Source organism: Carex rostrata, chromosome 4 (assembly GCF_964058835.1).
Source record: "Carex rostrata chromosome 4, lpCarRost1.2, whole genome shotgun sequence".
NCBI lineage: Eukaryota > Viridiplantae > Streptophyta > Magnoliopsida > Poales > Cyperaceae > Carex > Carex rostrata.
In genome coordinates, this window is record NC_135921.1 from 1,267,736 (window position 1) to 1,280,844 (window position 13,109).

General features: G+C 32.2%; 1 protein-coding gene across 1 annotated transcript; it reads left to right on the plus strand.

Moving 5' to 3' along the window:
- Nucleotides 1-1,593: 1,593 nt before the first annotated feature.
- On the plus strand, nt 1,594-11,850 carry LOC144552476 (disease resistance protein RPM1-like). Its single transcript, XM_078300456.1, has 2 exons — nt 1,594-1,609; nt 8,986-11,850. Exon 2 carries the CDS (start codon nt 9,037-9,039, stop codon nt 11,848-11,850), a length of 2,814 nt encoding a protein of 937 aa, XP_078156582.1. The 5' UTR covers nt 1,594-1,609; nt 8,986-9,036.
- Nucleotides 11,851-13,109: the final 1,259 nt, after the last annotated feature.

Consider the following 13,109-nt stretch of genomic DNA (forward strand, 5'->3'; position numbering starts at 1 on the left):
CAGACTCAAATGGCTTCCAAACCATTTAGCAGCCCCTTCTTTATTTTATTTTTGGACATGGAAATAAGCAATTCACACATTTGAAATATTGGGTCTACTTTGGGATTCGTGTTAGATAAAACTGACAACTCAGTTCTCATTGTGCAAACTAATCAGATATTAACAGTATCAAAAGAGGGCCACTAAATGGTTTGGAGACCTCTAGACAGGAGCCGCAGGGCCAATTAGCGGCCCTTAGTCTCTGAAGCCATCAAACAATTTGATTGTTTGGGTGAATTTTGAATTTCCACTAAACTGGAGTGTTTTGGCTTTTTTTTTTTTTTTTTTGGAATCAAGGTACAAATAAAAATTTAGGCTTTTACCCATTTTCTATTTTTCCTTTTTTTATTTTTTTTTTCCAGAACATTAACCTACTTTCTCCAATTTTTGTTCCGGGAAGACCGAAGTCAAAGATGCTTTCATGAATTAGTGTGTAATTAAAAATGCCACTTGCAGAAAAAGGAATTAAAAAAAAGAGAAAATGTTTCTGTCTACAGGATTTTGTCTACCATTTGTCCACAACCTTATCCACTTCCTTCTAACTGTCTTTTTACAGTATACAATATTCAATTGAAAATTTACAGTATTATTTAAAAATTTTACAGTATACAAGATTCAATTTTATAGTATATATTTTACAATATGCAAGATTCAATTGAAAATTATACTGTATACAAGATTTAATTTTTACAGTATACAAGATTCAATTGAAAATTCTACTGTATACAAGATTCAATTTTACAGTTCTGCTGATTCAATTTTACAGTATATAAGATTCAATTGTAAATTTTACTGTGTAGAAGATTCAATTTTACAGTATACAAGATTCAATTTTACAGTATACAAGATTCAACCCAGTGCGGACGCTAATAATTAACACTAACTGCCAATAACCGCTAATAACTAACTCTAACTGCCAATAACTTTCTATAACTGTAATTTCCGAAGTACAGTTTGAAAGTACATTTATTTTGTCTTGTTATGCAAGTTGCAATCTTTTTCTAACTATCATGGGACCACTTCAAATAGTTGCTGGATGTTTTGTGATTAACTGATATATTTTATGTGATATATTATATAATTATACATCATGTAGAAGTAATTTTACAATATTCGCGCAAGTCAAAGCTGTGGACAAATGGTGAACAAAAGGCTGTGGACAATTAGACGCTTTCTTAAAAAAATCCATATATGCCGAGACCAACCAATTGTATTGAAGATTCGTTTCATGCATCAAATATTGTAATAGAGACTGGGGACTCTTCTTACCTTACAGTTCACCTTAAAAATAGTTTAATTAGCTTCGCAGCTGCTAATCCAACTTCCGTCTCTCACAATTCATCGTGACTTTTCACTTCTTCTTTTTTTCTTTCCTGTTCAAACCTCGGCCCCTCAAACTCATCAGAGCTTTCCTCTCTACATCCCGAACTTCGATTTCTCTCGATATTTGGCCGATAAATAACCAGCATAGACAAAAGGAAAAGGACGAGGAAAGACGCGCAAGTACGCAACATCTGGTGCTTTTGTAGGGCTGCTATACTAGCTTGCTCTTTTGTTTCTCGATCGAGAGGTATGTCCGTAGTTCCATTTAATTTTTCTTATTTTGCATTTTTTTATTTAATTAAAAACTTGTGATACAATATTGCATCGCAAAACTTTCCATCTGTTAACTTCGCATCTTGATTTTTGAAATATGATATATACAATCGCATATTATTTAGGGCTAATTTTCATATTCTTTTATCTTTTCTTATTATACTATTGGACCCTGATAACAATCCCCGCAGGTCTATCCCCGCAAAAAACCCCGCACAAACTGCCAAAAATATCATGGGGAGGACCACCCAGTCATTAATGCTCTGCAGAAACTGTTAGTATTTAACTTAAAGCATCAAAGTATTTATCTTGAATTCGCAAAGTATTAATCCCTATGCAATGATCTCTATTTAGGAAAGAATAAATCAACCCATGAGTTGTCCCCGCACAAAATTTCCTTTTTTTTTGAATCGTCCCCGCACAACTGGGGACCATTAAATAAGCAATCCCCTCATAAATACTTGTCATTTATCCCCGCACAAATTTTCCTTTTTTTTCTGGATTGTCCCCGCAAAACTGGGGACCATTAAATAAACAATCCCCTCACCCAATGATAAATACTTCTCAGACATAAGGATAAATACTTTATGATACATTGATAAATACTATATGTTACATGGATAAATACTTATCAGACATAATTGCAACTTTTAGTACAATATCAATTATAAATATTTGTCAGACATAAGGATAAATACTTTATGATATATGGATAAATACTATATGTTACATGGATAAATACTTCTCAGACATAATTGCAACTTACAGTAAAACATCTGTGACAATGATAAATACTTCTCATATATAATCGTAAATACTTGTCAGAACAACGATAAATACTTTCTTGAACTTTGTTCTTGAACTTGTCAATAAGTAATGTTTAATCAAATCAAAGTATTATCATGTCAGGGACAATGATAAATACTTCTCAGACATAAGGATAAATACTTGTCAGAACAATGATAAATACTTTCTTGAACATCAATAAACAAATTAATATTTATTAGCGGGAATTGTTATTAAAGGATAATATAATTAATGCGTGGATTGTTATTAGAGGACAGTATAATTAATGTCGGGATTGTTAATTAATGCGGGGATTGTTATTAAATGGCAGTAATTAATGCGGGGATAAATGGAAATTCTTAGAGGAATTAGTGCGGGAATAAAAGGCAATTAAGGGAGTTAATTTGGAGAGAGAGAGTGCGGGGTTAAATGGGGGGACAGGGTTGAGGGGATTGTTATAATTATTCTATACTATTATAGTGAAAACAAATTGTTATTGAATGGTTAATTATTAATATAACATGATCTACCTATATATCCCAATTCTTAATTAAAAGATTGTAAAATATTTTAAATTTGACAAAATATAATTTTCATACAAAAATACAATAGTTTTAGCAAGTTAACTTACTTATCTAAATTATTATAAAATATCATATTGCAAGTGGCATTTTAATCCTTGCATATCACTAGTGGAAAAATTGGAATTAGCATCAGCCTATCTGGATCGGTTATATGAAACAATCGATACTAATACCTATCTGGATCGGTTTTTAAAAAAAAACCAATCCAAAAAACTATTTAGATCGGCTTTTTAAGTGAACCAATCCTAATACTATGCTAATTAGGATCGGTTCTCTGTAAAAATTGATCCTAATAGTATTAGGATCAGTTATTTTAAAGAACCGATCCCAATAGTGCATACATTTGGATTGGTTCTTCGAAAAAACCGATCCTAATACTATTAGGATCAGTTATATAAAGAACCGATCCTAATGTATGCACTATTAGGATTGGTTCTTTATAATAACCGATCCTAATACTATTAGGATCGATTTTTACCAAGAACCGATCCTAATTCTGCAAAAAAAATGTTGGTTCTGCAAAAAAAAAGTTGGGCCTTTATAATAACCGATCCTAATACTATTTTGTAAATAATTTAATACTATTTTTTTTTAGAGATCTTAATATTTTGATTTAAATAATTTTGTGAAGAAAAAGTTTTCTTGTATGCCAAAAATAAGGTTCTAAATAGCGCGCTATAGCGGCATAAAATACTCTAGACTGACCTCTGGTATGGTATCAAGTCCAAACTCAACAGCCAAGTACTAAGCAAAGGCCATTGGTATAGTGCAATTAACTAAAAACATCAAATTTGAACTCTTCTGGTAAATTAGCAAGTATGAACTGATATAGGAACCAAACTAAAAAAATATTATACCAGCATGTAGAGCATTCAAAAATACGTGGAATTGACACAAATTTCAATTTATTTGGATTTTTTTTACAATTAGTTATGAATTTTCAAAGTTCAGCTATCGAAAAAACTTTAAACAGGCATAACTTTTGCTAGGAAAGTCGGATTTGCGTGTATGATGACTTTTTAGAAAGGGGGGACGAGACGGATCCGAAGCATTAGAATTTCAAAAAAACATCATTTAGTGCCTCCAAAATGCAGTTTAAATTTTTGTACGACGGTAGACGTACAATGATCGGTATTTTATTTAGTTAAAAGCCTAAGAGACTATTCAATAATTATTCATATAATTATTTTAAAATGCATTTACTATTTATTGTGTTTGTTTGCCTATCTCCGAGCAAATGGTATATGTTGACAATAATCAAATAATCCAATTATTCTCTCTCTCGCTCTCCAATTATTCTCTAAAAAAATATAAGTTGACATCATTGAGGCAATCTAACTATATTTTCTTTTGTATATTTGAATAAAATAAATTATTAAGAATCAAGGCCAAGTCTTTAATTAGTGTTATCTTTAGACTTGTAATATCCAACTGACAAATCAAATCAAACTTATGAAGAGTTACGACATCACTTCATAAATAATGGAGATGATTGCTTTAGCCCCCTATGCCAAGGATTTATTGTTTCAAATGTTTCTGGGGCACTTGATCCAAGAGGAAAGGTTGCACCACTCTCCACATATAATGAAGATGATTACTTTGTAACACTGACCATAAAGAAGGTTTTATTTTTATTTTTTTATTTATTTACATTTTGTTTTTTTTAATTAATCGATCTTAATTCTGGAAAAAAAAATTAGGATCGGTTTTTTGAAACAACCGAACCTAATTTTTTTTTTTTGCAGAACCAACATTAAAAAAAATAAAAATAAAATAATTAGGATCGGTTGTTTCAAACGATCGATCCTAATAGTACTATTAGGATTGGTTTTTTTGAAACAACCGATCCTAATTCTAATTTGGCACTAGGGTTTATTTTTATTTCGCGCCTCTGTACTTAGCCAAAAAATTTGAGTCTTAATACTATTGGGATCGGTTAAATAAATAACCGATCTTGATAACTCCCTATATAACCTGATTAGGGTTCTTATTTTCATTTCGCGCCTCTCATTTTCAACTTAGCGTCTCTGTCTGTCTCTTTCTCCCTCTCAAATCCTCAGACCTCCGTGTCTCTCTCTCTCTCTCTCTCTGTCTCTATCTCTTCCTCTCGAATTAGGATCGGTTGTTTCAAATAACTGATCCTAATTAGTACTATTAGGATCGGTTATTTGAAACAACCGATCCTAATTCAAACTTTTAGGATCGGTTGTTTAACCGATCCAGATTAGTGTAGTATTAGTATTGCCTTGATCATGATCGGTTAAAATTTGATACTAATGTACGTAAATAACCGATTAGGATCGGTTAAAATCCGATACTAATGTGCGTAAATAACCGATCCTAATTCTAATTTTTAAATTAAATATGAGTTTAAAGGGTGAAATTGGTAATTATAAATTAAATATGAGTTTTAAACTTTAAATTGGAAAGACAATAAAATTGGTAAATATGTGATCTTTTTCAAATTTACAAAGGTAAATATGATATTATGAACTTTAGAGAGGAAATACGTAATTTCAAAGTTTTTAAAAGATATACATGAAATTATTATTTTTACGGACATGTGCCAAGGAATAATAGTAATTTTTATTTTAGAAAAAAAATATGTCTAAGTTATTTCGGCGATAAAAGGGAATATTAGTGCCAATTACAGAACTTTTTTACTTTTTAATTTATTTTGAACCGATATATATTATCGCCATAATTATAGGTATTTCTGCCGAGACAATTTTTTGGGAACTTTGGTTGCCTTTTCATCGTGGTAATTTCAATAGCCACGCTGTTCCAATATCATACGGACTTGAAACATATTCTTATAATCGTGCCCTGATCACCAGACACTGACCGGACACTGACTGCAACTCAAAATCTATTAATTTCTCCTCGACCAGATGCTTAATTAAATGACCAACTAATTATATATCAAGCTCTAGTCTGGTTATAATACGATAGTTCCATTGATATTTTGCTCCCGTTCGATCCATATGATTCGACTTATAATTAAATCAAGCTACAGATTGAGGAAGTTGGCTCAAACTTTACCCGTTTGCAATTAATTGTAGTAGTATAGGTAAATTTATTTAATTTTTTTTTTGAAAACTTGGTAGTAGCTACCAAGGTTTGTGAGGAGGAATCGAACTCTCGACCTTTGGGTATAACAACTCTAGAACATTTCTCTAGTCAATTGTGCTACCTCCCATTTCTCATAGGTAAATTTATTTAATTATAATTGAGAATTCAAGTGCATTTATTCGCAATCAGAAGCCAATTTACAATGCATATCTGGTTTTAATCAAGATGAGTTGATTATTTGCTTAAATTCTTTCAGGGTATTTCAAGAAAACTTAAATGCAAAATATTAATTCATGTTTCCAAGTTGATCGAGTCGGCATGGAGAATCGGACAAGAACCGGACAATAACTTGTTTCATTTGACCGTCTCCAGCTCAGGTATATTCCTTACAAACTTTGAAATTATCTATTTTCTGCATCGTCTAAAATTTCTTATATCATATTTATTTTTTAAAATTGCAAAAATTCAGAAATTTAGCTATTTTATTAAAACTCATTTTAAATTTATAAAGTATATATTTTATCCTTTATTAAAAAAAATTATATAGCATGTTCAAGAAAAATATCAGTATTTTAATTTGTCTGTTTTCAAGAGAAAATTGTTCAATTCTCTACCTAAATGTTAGTATACCAAAACATATGTCTAGATAATAGTACGCATCCATCAAAAGTAGGTATATAGATTATTTGCTATCGGATACAAACCAATGCTTTTCTTAAAGAGGTTACATATTTTTATTTTATTTTTAATGAAGGGTAAAATGGGTAATTATAAATTTAACATGAGTTTTAATAAAAAAAGGCAATAAAATGGGTAAATTTGTATTTTTTTTAAATTTAGAAAGATAAATAAGATATTATGAACTTTAGAGGGACAGTATGTAATTTCAAAGCTTTTAAAGGATATACATGAAATTGCCCCTACAAAAAAAAATATAGAATCAGTCTGCTCTTATTATTATTTTTTTGAACATATGCCAGGGAATAATAGTATTTTTTTTATTGGGAAAATTTCTAGTATATACATCTAAAATTTTGAAATAGCCAATTTCCTCATCAAACCATCTTAATATTCAATATATCAATACAAATTTAACATCATTTCTTCTATCGCCTTTCAACTATTTAATATTTGATTTATTTATTTTCAAAATTAAGTTGACTAATATGCCCTCTAAATTTAAATGGACATGTCCATTGTTTTTTTAATGTCATCTTCATCCCTTTTTCCCCAAAATCCATATCTCCTCACCATCTCTACATTCAACCCTTCTTATTGACTGTAAAAATCACTTCTCCCAATTCTCTAATTTCGCCCCGGTTAGTAACTTTGGATGTTTAAATAAGAAAAATCCAAATAAGAGGGAAAAAAGAAAAATTAGAAAAAATCTCAAACCGTAGCATCTTTGCTGAAGCCTTTGGTCCCCTAGAGAAATGGTAGTGGCTTAAAAAATTTCATGAGCCAACTCGATTTTGATAAAAAAAAAAAAAAAAGACAAAAAGTTTCAAACTAGAAGATTTAGGCATAAGAATCATCATGCCTTCAACGATTCACCCATGTTCGTAACTTTCGAGATATATTTTCTTTTATCTTATTTACAATTTCCATGGCATTTGTGAAACAAAACAAATTGACCAGAGAGAAAAAGTAATGTCAGCAGATTTCGAGTGCATGCTAGCATCTAGGTACTAGTATCTCTGCAATCAATGGTCGGTATGATTTTTATTTTCTGATTTTTAGACCAAGATGAATCATTTGAATTTTTCCATTTGAATATCCAAAGTTACTAACAGAGGCGGAACTTAAGAATTGGAATTAAAGGGAACAAGAACAAAGACAGAGTGTGGGTATGGTGAGAAGGAGAGATGGATTTCATGGAGGAAGTGATGAAGATGACATTCCCAAATAATGGATATGTCCATTTAAAATTAGAGGGCATATTAGTTAATTTAAATTTTAAAATAAATAAATAAAATATTAAATAGTTAAAAGGGGATAGAAGAAAGGATGTTATATTTGTATGGATATATTGGATATTGTTGTGTTTTGATGGAGAAATTGGCTATTTCAAAATTTTAGATAGGTACACTAGAAATTTTCCCTTTTTTATTTTAGAAAAAAAACATCTCTAAGTTATTTCATTGGTGTCAACTACATTACCTTTTTACTTTTTCATTTATTTTGAACCGATAAATATTATCGCTATAGTTATAGAGGTATTTTTGCCGAGACAATTTTCTTGGAACTATGGTTGCCTTTTTATCGTGGTAATTTCAATACCCACGCTGTATTAATATCTACGGTCTTAAAACATATTCTTGTAATCGTGCCCTGACCAGACTCTGACCGGACACTAACTGCAATTCAAAACTTATAAATTCCTGCCCGACCAAATGCTTAAATGACCAACTGAAGCTCTAGACCCTTGATTGAGCCTCAAAATTCCTTATCGAAGCCCATGGTCTAGTCTCCATGGGTCATGGCACCCTTTTTTTGAGTCTCAAGCCTATGTCAATCCAACTCATCTGACATCAATCCAAATCAAGCACAACAAGAATGAGATATTTTTCGCGAGGATAAAAAAATGACTTTTTGGGACGGAGTACCGTTATTGTTCAGTTTTTTCTTTTCACGACGATATTTTTCGCGAGGGAATACCATCATAAATGCGTTTTTTTCTCGCGAAAAGTGTCCACTCTGTTGTTGTGAAGGGAGATTATCTGAAGGTTCCATGCATAAATCTCCAACAATATTTGTCTTAACATATATTAAGAATTTTAATTATTAGTTTTAAATTAATTAATGGAAAACCAATTTTCAATAATAGATAAAATTGAAAATTGTTTATATAATGAAATGGTAGGTTTTATACGATTACCTAATTTTGATATATATTTGCTTTGAACAGCCGACGAATGAATGAATAAATAATAGTACAGTTGAACTCGGTTAACTGAACATGGCTGAGTCGGCCATTCTTGCAGCCCTCCGGGTCCTTGGAGATTTGACTAGTGAAATAGCCAAGCTAGCAATCTCAAAATTTTCAAAGCTTTGCTCAACTTACAAAAACCTTGAAGCAAACATAAACAATATTAGTAGTGAACTTCGGGTGATGCAAGGATTTCTTGATGGGATAGAAATGGATGATCAAAGCAATAAACCTCAGGTAGCTTGGATAAAAGAGGTACATGAGTTAGCAAATCACATTGAAGATATCGTGTCTGAATTTGCATACCTAATTAATAATCAGAAGTTTGATGGAATATCCATTTATGTTACCAAACTTTTTAAAGATCCAAAGTTATTGGTACACCTTAAACGAGTTGCCTCTCAATTGCTCGTAGCAGAAACAAGGCTTGTGAATCTTGCAAGGATGAAAGAGAGATGGGTGCCCACAACAAATGTCAGTACTGGGGAAAACTCAAACTACTCAAATGAATACTCATATAAAATGGCCATCTCTGCCCATTTCATTGATGAAGATCAAATCGTGGGAATAAAAAATAATAGCGAGAAGTTGACGAGCTGGCTAAATTCTAAAAATCTAGAACTCTCTGTGATATCTGTTTGGGGAATGGGTGGTGTAGGTAAAACAACCCTTGTTACTAATGTTTTCAAGAGAGAAAAAAATAACTTTGATTGTCATGCATGGATTAATATCTCTCAATCTTATACTGTGGATAATCTTCTCCAAAATATGATCTCCGAGATTTGTAAAGAAGGGCAAATTAATTCAATCAACACAGGCAATAAGGATCTCAGAGAATTAAAAGAAATCATGGTCAAACTCATGAAAAGAAAAAAATATCTAATTGTGTTAGATGATATGTGGGATCTAAAAGCATTTCAAGATATAAGGGACACGCTTGTTAATGACCATCGAGGAAGCCGAATTATGATTACGAGTAGAATTGCAAATGTAGCATCTCTTGCTCCAGAAAGCAATAGGTTAGAGCTAGAACCTTTACCAGAATTAGATTCATGGGACCTGTTTTGTAAAAAGGCATTTCCTATTGAAAAAAACCATGAATGTCCTCCTCCCTTGAAGAAGTGGGCAAAAGAGATTGTTTCGAAGTGTGACGGGTTGCCATTAGCACTTGTTTCATTGGGTGGTGTATTATCTTGCTCTGAGAAAACGGAATCTGAATGGAGACGTGTACATGATCAATTAACCTGGGAACTTGATAACAACCCAAATTTGGATCCACTGAAAAATATTCTTAATCTAAGCTTCAAGTACCTTCCAAAATACCTCAAGAATTGTTTTCTACATTGTAGTTTGTTTGCAGAGGATTTTCGCCTTCCGAGAAAAAAACTACTAAGGCTTTGGATAGCCGAGGGCTTTATACAACAAAAAGGGAGAAGCACATTAGAAGAGGTGGCAGAGGGTTATCTTATGGATCTCATACATCGCAGCATGTTACAAGTGGTAGAAAAAAATTATTTTGGTCGAGTGAAGAGGTGTCAAATGCATGATACATTGAGAGAGTTGGCCATCTCTTTATGCAAAAGAGAAAATTTTGGATTGATGCAAGAGGATAACAATTCAGAAAATGCCCATAGTTCTACTCGTCGGCTATCAATAACAAATCTGAGGGACACGGTCAACCATGATGTTTGTCTACCAAAACTCAGAACCTTTTTGTCAGTTGACAATGATGTTCCCTCATCTCCTTTGCTATCCATGATTTTTGATAAGTCAAGGTATCTTACTGTTGTGGATTTAGAAGGCTTGCCAATTGAAACGGTTCCAAATGCAATTGGGGATTTGTTCAATCTCAACTATTTGGGTCTGAGACACACAATGGTTAAATCTTTACCAAAATCTATCAAGAAACTTTACAACTTGCAGACCCTGGATCTCTTTTGTTCTCAAATACAAACGCTACCAGACGGCATAGCAGAGTTGAGAAAGTTACGGCATCTCTTCGCTGAGGTGGAGGTAGATCCAACATATAGGTCATTCCGGACTCGTACTGGAATGTCTTTACCTAAGGGCATATTTTACCTGAAAGATCTCCAGACTATACAGTCATTAGAATCAAATGCTATGGTAGTAAGAGAACTGGGTAATTTAACTCAACTGAGAAGCTTCCGTATATATAATGTGAAAGAAAACCAGTCAGTAGAGTTATGCAAATCATTATCAAAGATGAGTTTCCTTTCCTTGGTAAATATTAATGCAAGCGATGAGGAAGAGATTCTCCAATTGGATGGCCTGAACCTCCCACAACTTCAGAAGTTATGTCTCTATGGAAAACTAAAAGAAACCATGCTTGAATCACCTTTATTCAAAATATCTGGGGATAGTATCCAAATGCTACGGCTTGGATGGTCTCAATTACAAAATGATCCTCTGCCATCTCTTTCCCATTGCAGAAACCTCACGTTCTTGCACCTCAAAAGGGCATATGAAGGGCAACGACTAATTTTCCAAGCAGGGTGGTTTCCTAAATTGAAGAGTCTGGGATTGGAACAAATGTCTAATCTGATTCAAGTGGAGATGGAGCAGGGCACCATGGCGACCCTGGAAGAGATTTGGTTGTGGGAACTTAAACAGCTAGTGGAGGTCCCAAAGGGCATCGAGCACCTCGTTTCTCTCAAGTGGATGGGCTGCAGATATATGCCTGTTGATTTTGGGGGTTTAGCTGAAGGAACTCACCAACTATTTCATTTCACCTGTCGTGTTTTCACATTCAATGATTTGAGTGCATGGTATGCCTCCTCTTATTTTATTGGAAAAATTATGAGAATGTCACTACAAAACCTTTAAAATGTGAGAATGCCATTACAAACTTCAAAATGGTAGAAATGCCACTACAAATTTGTTTAAATTCTAAATTTGCCACTGATATTGTATTTAAAAAATAAAAATAAAAATAATGACTGAAATACCCTTCATCAGAAAACACAAACCCTGATTTGCTTTCGTTAACAAGATAGAAATTGGATTTCTTTCTAAATTTCACTTCAAGGGTATAATTGGAAATACAAAAATACATATTCTAAAACAGAATTTTTCAGATTATTTTTTATAAAAATAGTATAAAAATTGTATAAGAATGACATTTTCACAATTAATGAAATTTTAGAGTGGCATTTCTACAATTTTGAAGTTTGTAGTGGCATTCTCACATTTTGAAGGTTTTGTAGTGGCATTCTCACAATTTTTCCTTTATTGTTTTATTTTTTTCATTTTGCATTCTGAAACTTGTGCGTATAATTTTTTTGTCCGTTACGTGAAAAACAATTGAGGATTTCTACCAATTATTAATGTGTCACAATAAATAAAAAAAATTGTTGTGTCCTTATTTTTTTATTGATTTACTTATGAAAGTAAAGTAGAGTTAGCTTCTTTATGATTGTAACAGTTCTACTTATTTATTCACTATTTGTATTTTTTTTTTTTTGTTCTTACACGCAACAGTTTTATTTTTTCATCATGAATATTTTCTGTAATGAGATTACAAGAGTTTGTGAAACACCAAAATAACTCCTTTTGTTTTTTTTTTTCAAAATCTATATGTTGTATGTTTTTGTAATAAATAAGTTTTGCCACAAATAAATATTAAATTACCATCATCTATTGGTATTGCTACAAATTAGTTTTAGATTGTTTTTACTATTTTTAATACACTCAAACTGATTAGACCATGTTGCAATTCCACCATGCTTTTTCTTTGAAGTTTATTTTCTATATTTTTCCTCCCATGCATTAATTAATTATATGTTCTTCACATGAGAGATACTCTGTCACACCCCGCAGCCACGGGATGCGACAGTACCCCGCCGTAAGCATACAACTCCGTGTATACTTACAAGGCAATTCAATTTACATTCAAACATTCACAACTTATAATATAAAACAGAGTTTATCGATATAAATCGGAGTACATAGTCTGGTCAGAATGTAATACATCAAAAGTATCTCATCCGGATACTACCCATAAGGCCTACCCTAAAGCTCTACAACAAAACATATATATATCTAGGTCACATAAGGGTATACTACCAAAGGCCTACTACTCGCGT

Excerpts from the sequence above, each read along its gene's own strand:
- LOC144552476 (XM_078300456.1), top strand. The coding sequence starts at position 9,037 with ATGGCTGAGTCGGCCATTCTTGCAGCCCTCCGGGTCCTTGGAGATTTG.